The following is a 13126-nucleotide window of genomic DNA, read 5'->3' as shown; positions in this document are numbered from 1 at the left end:
GGCAAAGTTTCCCTAGGAGACTCCCTGGTGTTGCTTCAGGATGCTTCCTCTGCCACCTCCCCAAGGTCTATCTTATGTTTCAGCCTTGGGACCAGGCTTTCCACCACATTAACCACACCTTTCTCCCCAGTGCTCTTCACAGCACATCAGCATTTCAGGCATCAGGCTAAACAGCAATTTACCCCCTTATTTCAGGCAAGAGATTGAGGCCAGTGATTCAGAGTTCAAAACTGAGAGATTTGATATGGATAGAAAATCCGGGCTTGATCAGCTTGAGATAAATTTTCTGAGAGATTTTCTAGGTTCTTGAGTATCACATTTCACTTTTATCTCCCCTTTACCCTCACTGCAAGATTGAGGGTACTATGGATAGAACACAGATCTGGATATTCAAGCTGCTAACTAGCTGTGATTGGGCCAAGTTACTTGCCAGCCTCTGAGATACTATTTTTTCTTTGTTAAAACTGGGAGTCTGGTGGAGGTGGTCTCTAAGGTCCCTTGGAGCCCAGATATTTTGTTATTTATTACTTTAAGTTCATATGTAGTAATTATCCAGGCACTAAGGCTCAGAATGCATTCTCCAAGAAGCTCCACTGTAAAATTTTCCTTCATCCTCCCAACGTTGGTCTCTTCTTTCACTGTGCTCTTCTGTGTACAGTATCTAAATTCCACATTTGTGCCAGACCTGTCTGGGTTTCTACTCATTTATTTCTACCCATTTTCTTCTCAATAGTCATACATTTCTTGGTCCAGAGGGAATGTGGAACATAGGGTCAGGGCTTGAGTATTTTGTGGACCCCTAAAATATGGCATTTATAAAGGTGGCTTTACACATGAAACACTTTTTACTATGCCAGAGATGGAGTATATGTATTATAAAGATGATTGGAATAGAAATAGTTCACTCTAGATTCACCCTTGTCATCCCCTCTATCACCTCCTGTCTCTTACCAAATTGGTCAAGGCCAGTTCATAGAGCAAAATTTGCTCTCCCATGAATTGCTGTTTCAAATTGGCAGACAAAAAGTCATTATGAATTCCCAATAGTTAGGGGCCGATTCCTGAAAAGCAAGTCAGTAACTCCCCACTGGTGGCCAATGGAAGACATACTCCTGTGACCACCTTCAGAGTGGAGACTCAGACAAATGGTACACCTTGTCAGTATGTTGATGAGTTGAGTACTTGAAGAAAGACTCTGATCTTTCCCTCTTCTCATTAAATGGGAAATGGTGACAACCTGGAGATGGAAGTTTTATGCTGAGGATGGCAGAGGCACCTGCCAGCCTAGGACTCTAGATAATCTCAGAGAGTCGGGCTGTCTTCCTGCCACGGCTGATCTGCCCAGCTCTGGACAGCTACTTACCAAGTCCATGTCTCTATCTGGAACTCCATCAGTCGCTACAACATTCCCACCACAAACCTTTTACTCTATCAATGTGCTCACCACAACAATTCACTTCTATATTTCACTTATGACAATGACACTCTTCCCCTCCTTGAAAATTAAATGACATAAGTCCACTTTCAGTGTTTCCTGTTATTTCCAATTTTCAAATATCATTGGTAATGGTCAGCAATCTCTCTGCAAGGTAGTAGCATCAGGCTGTGATGAAATGGAAACTGCTCACAGATAATTTTTTGAAAAGAAAAGAATGACTTCCTATGGATTCTGAGAAAAGTTCAGATTTTAATTTTTTAATCAGTTTCCAAGAAGATAATACTGCACTGCTGCCAACCAAATTGAATCACAGTAAATATAGTTGAATAAATAGAATAAAATTATTTTAAATTAAAATATAAGAGCCACTGATCTGCATTTAGTAGAATATGTCAGGGCTGAAAGTTTGACTTCTCCACTTATGTTAATGGCTATTTTAGAAATGAGATCCTAAAATGTTGCAGGTTGAGGTCCCCAGAAAACACACACTGAGACAGAGATTTGAGCACAGCAAGTTTATTAGCTCTCAGCATGTACACTTGTGAAGAAGTGAAGAAAGCAATATTGGGCAAAAACAAAAAAGTTGAAACGTGATGTAGTCAACCTCCCTCTGGAGCTAGGAGAGCCTTTCCTACTTATCTTAAGGTGAAGCAATACCCTAAATAGACAAACCACTGGAGGTAGTATATCCCTGGGAAGGGAGCATGACCTTGGAAGAACCAGCTGTTTAACAAGGACAATTCTTGAAGAGGAACTCAACTGAGAGCCATTAGCCCAAGGTACTCTCAGCAGCTGGAGGAATGCTTGTGTGGGTCCTGAAGGAGTGCAAACCAGGTGATGTGCTGCAGCATTCACCAAATACAACAAGAAGACAGTGTGACATTGGCCAGCAGATCTTTACCCGATCGCTTCTAATTAGATTAAGCAGAACTTTTAAGCAAAATTTAATTGTCTCTTGACCAACCTCACAGAAATGAACTATATCATTTCTAGAAATCTGGACACTAAAACAAAGATATCTTTTATCCCCAGTCAGACTTCACATGACAATTTTCGGCAAAGAAAGGCATGTTAACTTGACTTAAATAATTTATTTCCAATGAATTGTCCCATTTTCAGCATCCAGCAGACTTTACCACACTATCAGAAGTGATATCTTGCCTCTACAGGTTCACCCCATTGGATTGGATGGATTCTGGATACTGTGGAACTGTATTTAAAACTCAGGGTATGCTTGTTCCTCAGTATAGAAGGCCAGAGTGCAGTGGAAAGATGAGAGAGAGAATATCCTTCCTTGCACCAGAACACATATTTTCACCTTCTGTGATGCTCAGGCATAAAATGCTGTTTAAACTCAGGTTTAAAGTTGGAAGTATAGAAGAAGAAACTTCTGAAAATTCACCCCTGCAGGCTTAGGAGCTCACTGGAAAATTTTTAAGTCATGCATCAGATTTCTCTTCATTAATAATTCTTTTCAGAAGTTGTAGTTAAAGTGCTTATGTTTATAACACTATTTCAGAGAGTTTTGTCAACCTGGCAAAAGGAACTATACTTTTACTGATCCTTTCAACCTCCATCCTTTTTACTCTTGTGTTGAATGTATGAAAAGTGTTAACCTTTTCAGCATGTTCTTCTTTTCAATCTGAGTTTTCTGATCCGGGCATCTCAGGAATATGGACAGTTAATGTCTGTGTTCTCTGTAGCTGATGCTTCTTTGCTCTTTCCTACATCTGCACTCTTTACTCCTAGGTCAGTTAGAGCAGTACCATCAACTTGGAAGGTCTGCCTTTAGCCTTTTTTTTTCTTTTACAAGAAAGCCTGCAACATCCACAGAAATGCATATGTGTGTGTGTATCTTCTAACTTATTTGCTTAAAATGTGGCACAAATTATTCTGACACCCTTAACAGTCAACTAGAAAATCTTTCTGAGGTGGTTTCCAAACATTTTGCTCATTAGCTTTTTAGAACCCTGCTGGACTTCATGTTTTTTTGTTTTTTTTTTTTTTTTTTGAGACCCAGTCTAGCTCTGCCGCCCAGGCTGGAGTGCAGTGGCGCAATCTCGGCTCACTGCAACCTCTGCCTCCCAGGTTCACGCGATTCTCCTGCCTCAGCCTCCTGAGTAGCTAGGATTAAATGCGTGCGCCACCATGCCTAGCTAATTTTTGCATTTTTAGTAGAGATGGAGTTTCACCACATTGGTCAAGCTTATCTTGAACTCTTGACCTCGTGATCTGCCCACCTCGGCCTCCCAAAGTGCTGGGATTACAGATGTGAGCCACTGCACCTGGCCAGACTTTCTGTTTTAATTGAGTTGTATAACTCAAAATATTCTCAGGGTATGTGTAGCTGTGTGCATGTGTATGTGAGTGCATAATCCAGGCATGCATTTTTTTTCCTACATTCATAAGTGTATGCTAAGCTATTTTCTAACCGTTCTGGAGCAGGGCGTAGAAGATCACAACAATCTCAAACAGAAACCTCCAGTTTTAGCACTCAGTTCAATTTAGTCTAGTCTTCTTGATCTCATACATAAGGGCATTATTGAAAGAGCATTAAAAATTCATACATATTTATAAACTCAAAGGAAAAGCCTTCACAACCTCTCTTCATTAAGGAGGCAGGGGCTTTTGCCCCACAGCTCTGTGCAGAGCATCTTTGACCTCCTTGTTCCTCAGGCTGTACACAACAGGGTTCAGTAGGGGAGTGATGACAGTGTAGTGTAGGTCACTGAGATGAGTCTGTCCTGTCCCAGGGAACTCTGGGACTTAGGCTGCAGGTAGATGATGGAGGCACAGCCATAGTGCATGATGACCTCTGTGAGGTGGGAGGTGCAAATGGCAAAGGCCTTCTTCTGACCTTCAGCTGAGGCAATCTTAAGAATGGTGGAGATGATGAGGACATAGGAGATAAAAACCAGGCCCATAGAACAAGGACACAGACATTGACAACAAAGTTGATTATCTCATTGACAGTGGTGTCTGTGCCGGCCAGCTTCAGCAGGGGTCTCACATCACAGAAGAAGTGGGAGATGACAAAGGCATCACAGAATGACAGGCCAAAAACAGACGTTACTTGGACAATGGCCATGCCAAGGCCAATCCCCAGTGACCCAGAGGCCAGTTGGATACAGGCCCTCTTACCCATGAAGACTGAATACCTTAGGGGGTTGCAGATGGCCACATAGCAGTCGTATCCCATGACTGTGAGCAGGAAGCAGTTGTTGATGCCAAAGGTGAGATAGAAGAAGAGCTTAGTGGCACAGCTTTGGGTGGCAATGGGCTGGCGAGGATTCAAGAGACCAGAAAGCATATGGGGAATGATGGCCACAGTGTAGCAGGTCTCAGAGATGGATAGCATGTTTAGGAAGAAGTACATGGGGGTGTAGAGATGATGGTCCAGGCAAATAATGGTCACGATAATTACATTGCCAGAGAGAGTCAGCAGGTACAAAGTTAGAAAGACAACAAAGAAGACAAGTTTGTGCTGCCACCTGAAGCTGGAGAAACCTTCAAAGAGGAACTCAGTCACAAAAGTGGAATTTGGCTTTGGCGTCAAGGTGGGTCTAGGTTTGAAAGAGCTGGGCAAAGGAAAGAAACATATGATGAGTTAATCATGAAACAGCGTAGGCTGGACCAAGGCTTTCAGTAAAAACATGTCCATCCTCTGAGCAATGCCCTAGGCCTGTTGTCTACTTGCTCAGAATAATCACCTGTCCCCACCCTCTTCTTTGGAAGCATAGAATGCTACCCTGGGACCCTGGGATTGAGAGCAGAGATAGTGATCAGAAGGTGCTAACAAACTGAAAGAGATCTGTAGAAACAACTCCCTGGTTCTTTTTATTATTATTATTATTATACACCCAGAGGTATATGATCCAGAGGTGGGCTTGCTGGATCATATGGAGGTCAGAGGAGTATCCATACTGTTTTCCACAGTGGCTACATCATTTTACATTCCCACCCACAGTGCACAAGGGTTCCAATTTCTCAACATCCTCTCCAACACTTGTTATCTTTTGATTATAGATTAAAAAAAATAAATATTAGCCACCCTAACTGGTATGAGGTGATATCACATTGTGGTTATGATTTGCATTTCCCTGATTAGTGACACTGAACATATTTTCATATACCTGAATAAAAATCAAAATCTAGAAGAGATATTTGCATTCCCATGTTCATTACAGCACCATTCACAATAGCCAAATTGTGGAAACAACCCAGGGGTCCACTGGTAGATGAATGAATAAAGAAAATGTGCTATTTACATAGAATGTAATGTTATTAAGCCTTAAAAAAAAAAAAGAAATCCTGCCCTTTGCAACAACAGGGATGAGCCTGGAGGACATTTTGCTAAATGGTATAAGCCAGTCACAGGAGGACAAATATTGCATGATTCCACTTATATGAGGTATTTAAAATAGTCAAAGTCATAGAAGCAGGAAATAGAATCGTGATTACTGGGGAACAAGAAAGGGGAAGTGGGGAGTTGTTGTTCAATTCATGTAAAGTTTCAATTAAGCAAGATAATTAGTTCTAGAGAGCTGCTGTACAGCATAATTCTTATAGTAAACAATATTGTAATATGCACTTAAAATTTTTTAAGATGGTATATCTCATATTAAGTGCCTTACCACAAAACAAAAAGCAAAGGGACCCAAGGAAGTGTTTAAAGGTGATAGATATGTTTGTTACCTTAATTATGATGATGGTATATGGCCAAACTCATTAAATTGTACACATTAAATATATGTAGTGTATTATATCTCCATTGTACTTCAATAAAGCTGTTTAAAGAAAGAAAGAAACAACTACCTGGCCATTGAAGGAATGGGCCTAGGTCAAGGAAGAAGCAGGTGATACATCAAATGTGCCCAGCTCTAGAGTTCCTACTCAATACACTCCTGAATTACTTCCCAAGGATCCAGTGAGGAATAGTGAAGAATAGAAGATGTGAGACTGATTGATATCCTTTTCACACTGTCAGCAGTTTCCAAGGCCAAATGCCCTGTGAGAGTCCTGAGAATGCTTCTCCTCCCCAGAGGAGTGATCTTCACCCCAAGGTCCTGGTCTTCACTTATCTAAGCCCTGCATCTAAAATCCTCAGTGACCATCAAAGAGTAGAAAAGGGAACACTTCTACTGATGACTTTTTCTAGAAACCTTGCAATAAATATCACCTAGGATCATAAAAAATGGTTTGATATGGCATTGCAATATTTAGATTGTCTCCTCGAATTCTAATCAAAGGTAGAAAAGACGGCAAAATGAATCTGTGGGTGACTCTTTAAGTAGGGAATAGGTTTTTCTAGTATGAGAGCAAAGATAATATTCATTTAATCAGAGAACAATGAATCATCCTATTTTTTTACTTCAATTATGCATAATCCAAGTTATGTTGGGGATACAAATAAGCTGATCCACCTTCCTTTTGTCTTACCTCAAGTAGACCCAACATGAGAGGTTGTACTGGCGCAGATTAACCTTGCTCTTTATACCCGCATCTACTCCTGATAATACTCACCATGTTTAACCATTATCTCCATTTAGAAAGCTAAGGACTGTCCTAATTACCACCCTTCCCTTTTCCACACAAAGACAGTGCCTCCTGAAATTCTCTCTTCCTGTCTCCTCCACTTCATACTTTCTACCAATGCCCAACTACTGACTGCCATGACCATCCTCTATGATCACCACAAGGCCTCCTAACTAACCTGTCTCCTTTGGTTGATCTTAGTCTAAGTCTTCCTGCTGGATGTTGCCATTACACTTTCTTCAAAAACCTGTTCATGGAGCTCTCCTTCATAAATTCCTCAATAGGTCCTCTGGAATCTTAACCATAATATTTAACTCATTTGTAAGTTGAATTTGTTAATATTTCATAGAGTTGCCATGAAAATTAAATGGCTTATTTGTTTGAAGAGTTTGACCTAGCATTTGACAAATAGGAAACCCTCAATAAATACTAGTGTTATTAGAAGTTACAGTTATTTCTTTTTCATTTTCCCCAAATTAGCAAGTTTAAATTTCTAAGAGGATCAGGGGCAGGGGTGGAGGGGCTTCAATCTAATATTTCTGGATTTGTAAACAAGTATGTGATTATCTTAACCTTAACTTTGTAAGTATTATAATTTCCCTTCCAGTTGCTCAAATGGAATTTTTTATGCTCTTTCAAAATCTTTCTTGAAATGCATTGACCAAATCCATGCACTGCTGCATGTATTATACTAACACAGGTGTGGATTAAGTTGAATATAATTTTCAGTTTTGCCTCTAATCCTCTAATCCCTTTCCTGAAGATGCTCAGTATTTTACTTCTCCCTCTGGTCATAGTAGATTATCCAACTAATATATCTAGAAACAATCTGCAGTGACATCTAGATCCCTTGCCTGGGTTATAATTGAATTGATAGCGTGGAGCCCATCGTTATAAAAATCACAGTTTCCTTTACACTTGCATACGTTAAAATTAATTCACATTATTTTCATAATGTATTTGTATTTTATTAACCAGAAGATCTTATTCAGTTCTGTGGCCTCGAATATTTGCCTCCCTCTCTTCCAGATAGTTATTTAAACTGCTAACACTCCCCCAAAAATGCTATCCCAGCTCCATCTAAGAGAATAATCAGTAAAGGGATGCAGAGTGGAATGTGGAAATTTAAAATGTAGGCAAGGATAGGATTACTCATCTAAAGTCTAGGAAACGTAGGTGAGGAGGAAAAACGAGAGATAAAAAAGTAGAGAGGGTACAGATAGACAGAAACCTCAAAATTCAGGTAATGTCTTTGACTTTGGGGTTTGTATTGCCTTTCCTTGCTTTCAAATAAATTTAAAAAACTGAGAAACACGCCTGTTCCTGGCCCAATCCTAGATGAGTGTACTGTTTACAATTTTTCCCTGGAGAAGAAAACTTACTTATCCTCTTGTTTCCTGAATTTTTAAAAATCTCCTGTGCATTTTCATTCTATGCTTGTACCCAAACATCACATGTACCCTGTAAATATGTACAACTATTATGTAGAATTTTTTAAAACGAAATAAGCCAGGCACAGAAATAAAAGTATCATATGTTCTCACTTATATGTGAGAGCTTAAAAAGTTGATCACATGGTGGTAGAGAGGAGAATGGTGGTTACTAGAGGCTGGAAATGGTGAGGTTGTGGATGAAGAGAGGTTGGTTAAAAGGTACAAACATAGTTACAAGGAATCCATTCTGGCGCTCAATAGTACGGGAGGTAACTAGAATTTATTTTATATTTCAAAATTTCTAAAAGAGAAGATTTGAAGTGCTCCCAACACAAAGAAATAATAAATGTTTGAGGTGATGGATATTCTAATTACTTGGATTTTATCATTACACATTGTATTAATATATCAAAAAATCACATGCACCACATAAATATGCAGAATTATATATTAATAAAGCAACCTTTGAAATCTAAAACAAAAAGTCTCCTTTGCATTTCAATTTGCTTAAACTAAAATCGTGCTTCATTTTTACTGAGCAAAACAACTTCTTCAAGAGTTCAATGTGTTGGGAAGTCACAAAGTATAAGTACTATGCTAGTGCTAGGAAAATAAAGATGACCCAATTGGTCTTTTCTCTCATGGAGCTTAGATTCTTGGACAGCCTTTGGTACAGGCTCCAATTACAGCCTTCCAAGTACTTTATGGCCCTCTTCTCTAGTCTATTAGTCTACGATTCCAACTTCTTAGAAATCACATTCTTTCTTATTAGAGCCCATGTTCCCCCTTCTTCCATAGACTATCACTGGCTATGCAATAACAGTATACACTATCATAAACATTCCCCATCCCAGCCGTTAAGGAAGTGAAACTCACCACTTAGCCTATTTCTTGAGTCTTCTAGAGAGTTGTGCTTATACCTGAATTATATTCACCAATCTGGAAATTTGACTGCATGCAATCATAGATTATGGATTTTTTTTATTACTGATAGTTATACAATGTTTCCCAGATTTTTGTCAATGCCTTTTCTAAGATTATTTAAAACACATCAGTTATTTAACTAACGATCACTTTATGGAACTATGCTATTTTACTGAAGAGTCTATGAATTTCCTTAACAGAGGGTCACTAATGTCATACTGAGCAAAGCTATAGTTTTTCCCCTTTGCTGGATAATCTTTAGATAGCACCAAGAATGTGATAACTAAAGGAACTATTTAGAGTGGAAGGAAATAATGCCTATCTCAGTCTTCCTGTGTCCGACACCAGAAGTGAAGTCACACTAAGTTCCCCTAGATTCTCACAAGCCCATCCACTGGAAGGATTTCATCTTTGGGTCACAAAGCATTAACTTTGGCTTAGGTGTTTTTTAATAAGGTACAAATTGTCTGTCCCCAGTGTTGGATGTCTCTGTCTCCAAAACAACACTTACTACTCCCAAGTGATAATGGCAGAAGACACAATCCAGACAGCAGAGCATCTGGAGGCCTCATTACTAAGGCAGCTCATTTTCTAATGCTGAGAATAACACTTTGGAGAACAGAGTTGGCTTGGCTATTAGGGACAATCTCTGGGATGAAAAGGCTTATTTCCCTTATTAGTGTGGGTAATAGTCCTGCTGAAATCCATGTCAGATTTTCTGTCCATTTCTTTGGTGCCAAGGGAGGGAAGCTTAAGGCCTTATGGAGTAACCCTTCATACATGAGATAATAGAAGCAACAATTATCAAGCAGGGTTTATGCATGGAGTCCTCATGCAGAGGGCTGACCTTCAGATACTCTGACACTTGGAGCAGTTTAAAGTATCTGGAAAGAATCATCAACACTGTTCCTGAATTCTATTGTCTGAGCTTTCATACTTTTTTTTTTTTTTGACCTTTTAAGGAACTGCCAGACTGTTTCCTAAAGTGGCTGAGGATTTTGCCTTCCCACCAGCAATGTTATGGGTGTTCTAATTTCTCGACATACTTGCTAACATTTATTTTCCGGTGTTTCTTTTTTTTTTTTTTAATTATAGCCAACCCAGTGGGTGTGAAGTGGTATCTCACTGTGGTTTTGATTTATTTCCCTAATGACTAATGATGTTGAGCTTCTGTTTATGTTCTTATTGGCCATTTGTATATCTGCTTTGGACAAATGTCTGTTCAGATTATTTGCCCATTTTTAAATGCAGTTGTCTTTTTATTCTTTTATGAGTTGTTTAAATATATTATGGATACTAGATCCTGATCAGAGATAAGATTTACAAATATTTCATTTACAAATGTTTTCTCCCATTCTGTGAGTTGTCTTCTCACTTTTAAACTGATCTTTCTTGTCTCTGCACTTCTTGCCACACACCCTGTATTTATTTTGGAGCCCTCAGCTCAGTTTGCCCCAAGGCCTCAGCCTTGCCAGGGAACCTTCTGCATATTAAATCCATTTCATTATCCATAGCCCAGATAGATGGGAATAAGTGTCTGTAGTTGAAAGATATGTAAACGTTGGCACTCAATTGTCACAGATTTTTTTTTAAATTTTATTTGTATTATACTTTAAGTTTTAGGGTACATGTGCACAATGTGCAGGTTTGTTACACATGTATACATGCGCCATGTTGGTGTGCTGCATCCATTAACTCATCATTTAGCATTAGGTATATCTCCTAATGCTACCCCTCCCCCCTCCCCTCACCCCACAACGGTCCCTGGTGTGTGATGTTCCCCTTCCTGTGTCCATCTGTTCTCATTGTTCAGTTCCCACCTATGAGTGAGAACATGCGGTGTTTGGTTTTTTGTCATTGCGATAGTTTGCTGAGAATGGTGGCTTCCAGTTTCATCCATGTCCCTACAATGGACATGAACGCATCGTTTGTTATGGCTGCATAGTATTCCATGGTGTATATGTGCCACATTTTCTTAATCCAGTCTATCGTTGTTGGACATTTAGGTTGGTTCCAAGTCTTTGCTTTGTGAATAGTGCTGCAATAAACATATGTGTGCATGTGTCTTTATAGCCACATGATTTATAATCCTTTGGGTATGTACCCAGTAATGGGATGGCTGGGTCAAATGGTATTTCTAGTTCTAGATCCCTGAGGAATTGCCACACTGACTTCCACAATGGTTGAACTAGGTTACAGTCCCACCAACAGTGTAAAAGTGTTCCTATTTCTCCACATCCTCTCCAGCACCTGTTGTTTCCTGACTTTTTAATGATCGCCATTCTAACTGGCGTGAGATAGTATCTCATTGTGGTTTTGATTTGAATTTCTCTGATGGCCAGTGACAAATTTACAAGAAAAAAACAAACAACCCCATCAAAAAGTGGGCAAAGGATATGAACAGACACTTCTCAAAAGAAGACATTTATGCAGCCGAAAAACACATGAAAAAATTGTCACAGATTTTTAACTAATTATTTCTTTGCATTGGTCTTAGATTGCTAATTGTCAGCTCCTTAGATATAGAGACTCTTTGTCACCCATCTTTTGTTTTCTCAATGAACCTAGAGCTGCTACTTCTAAAAAAAATACCTATTACATGCTCTATTATATGCTAGATACTAAACTATGCAATGCACACATATTAACTCATTTAGTTAATCCTAACAATGAACCTACAAGATAGCACAATTGTACTGTTTTTTTTTTTTTTTGGAGAAAACAGACACAGAGATGTTACATAATTTCCTGTAAGACACTGAGCTGATAAATGGGAAACTAGGACTTAAACAAAGGAAATCCAGCCTCATAAGCTGGGCTATATTGGTAATATTGAGCTTAATTTGAATTTTTGTTCAGTAGTGGTACTGCTAATGGTAGCAACCTAAAAAGACATCTTGGTAATGGTGAAAAAAGCATTAGCTTAGTGATTTGGTTTACCCAGGTTTTAGTTCCATAGTTGTGACTAACTTGTCGAGTATTTAGACTGACACGTATCTGGGCCTTGGTGTGTTCATCTATGAGTGATGATATATTAATGTGGTAGTGGTGATGCTGCTGCTGATGATTTTGCCTCCTACTCTGCATCCATCACCTTGTTTTATGTTACCTCACAATAACATGATAAAGTGGACATATACATCCACACTATTATCCCTATTTTACAAATGAAGTAACTGAAAACAAGTGAGGGAACTGGAATAAGTGACTCCTTACCAGGATTCCTTTCACCCTGCTACTATTCATACACAAAATTGAAGGATAGAGTTAGTTTTCCTACACCTCTAGAATGATGCTATAGTGACCATACTATATGGATATAGCTACTAAGTCAGTGAATAATTGAGGAACCAAGATTCTAGAAAGAAAGAATATGCAGAAATGTTAGCTTGACCCTCACTTCTTTGCAGTTTCCTTGAGGAACTGTTATTTGTTGTTTGTAGTCTTTGGTCAAAAGAACTAATAAACTGAGCAGAGTATCTGGAAATTTCCATATGCTTAAGGGTTATACTCTCTGTGAAAGGGTAAAGTGGAAATAAATGAACCCTTCACAAAGACTAAAACTTCAAATTAATTTAATTTCCAGTTAGATTAATATGATCTTGCCCTAGTCTAATTACCTGTCAAGAAGCAAAATAAAATATTCTCTAGAGGAAGATAATATAATCTAGAGTACCAATTTGTCTTTACAATTTTTTCATATAGTACTGGAGTAGAAAAACTACAGCCCATCAGGCCACTACATGTTTTTGCATAGCCTGCAAGGAGTATGCTAGTTTTTACAATTTTAAATAAT

General features: G+C 38.9%; 1 protein-coding gene across 1 annotated transcript; it reads right to left on the bottom strand.

Annotated features, from left to right (window-relative positions):
- Nucleotides 1-4048: 4048 nt before the first annotated feature.
- LOC100590708 (olfactory receptor 10J3) lies at nt 4049-7118 on the bottom strand. The gene is given in 4 exon segments (XM_030823640.1): nt 4049-4159; nt 4162-4364; nt 4367-5016; nt 7012-7118. Coding segments are annotated over 4 exon segments (1071 nt in total).
- Between the last annotated feature and the right edge of the window lie 6008 nt (nt 7119-13126).

Source organism: Nomascus leucogenys, chromosome 12 (genome assembly GCF_006542625.1).
Source record: "Nomascus leucogenys isolate Asia chromosome 12, Asia_NLE_v1, whole genome shotgun sequence".
NCBI classification, from domain to species: domain Eukaryota; kingdom Metazoa; phylum Chordata; class Mammalia; order Primates; family Hylobatidae; genus Nomascus; species Nomascus leucogenys.
Note: the sequence above shows the minus strand (reverse complement) of the source record. Positions and strands in the feature narration are given on the sequence as shown.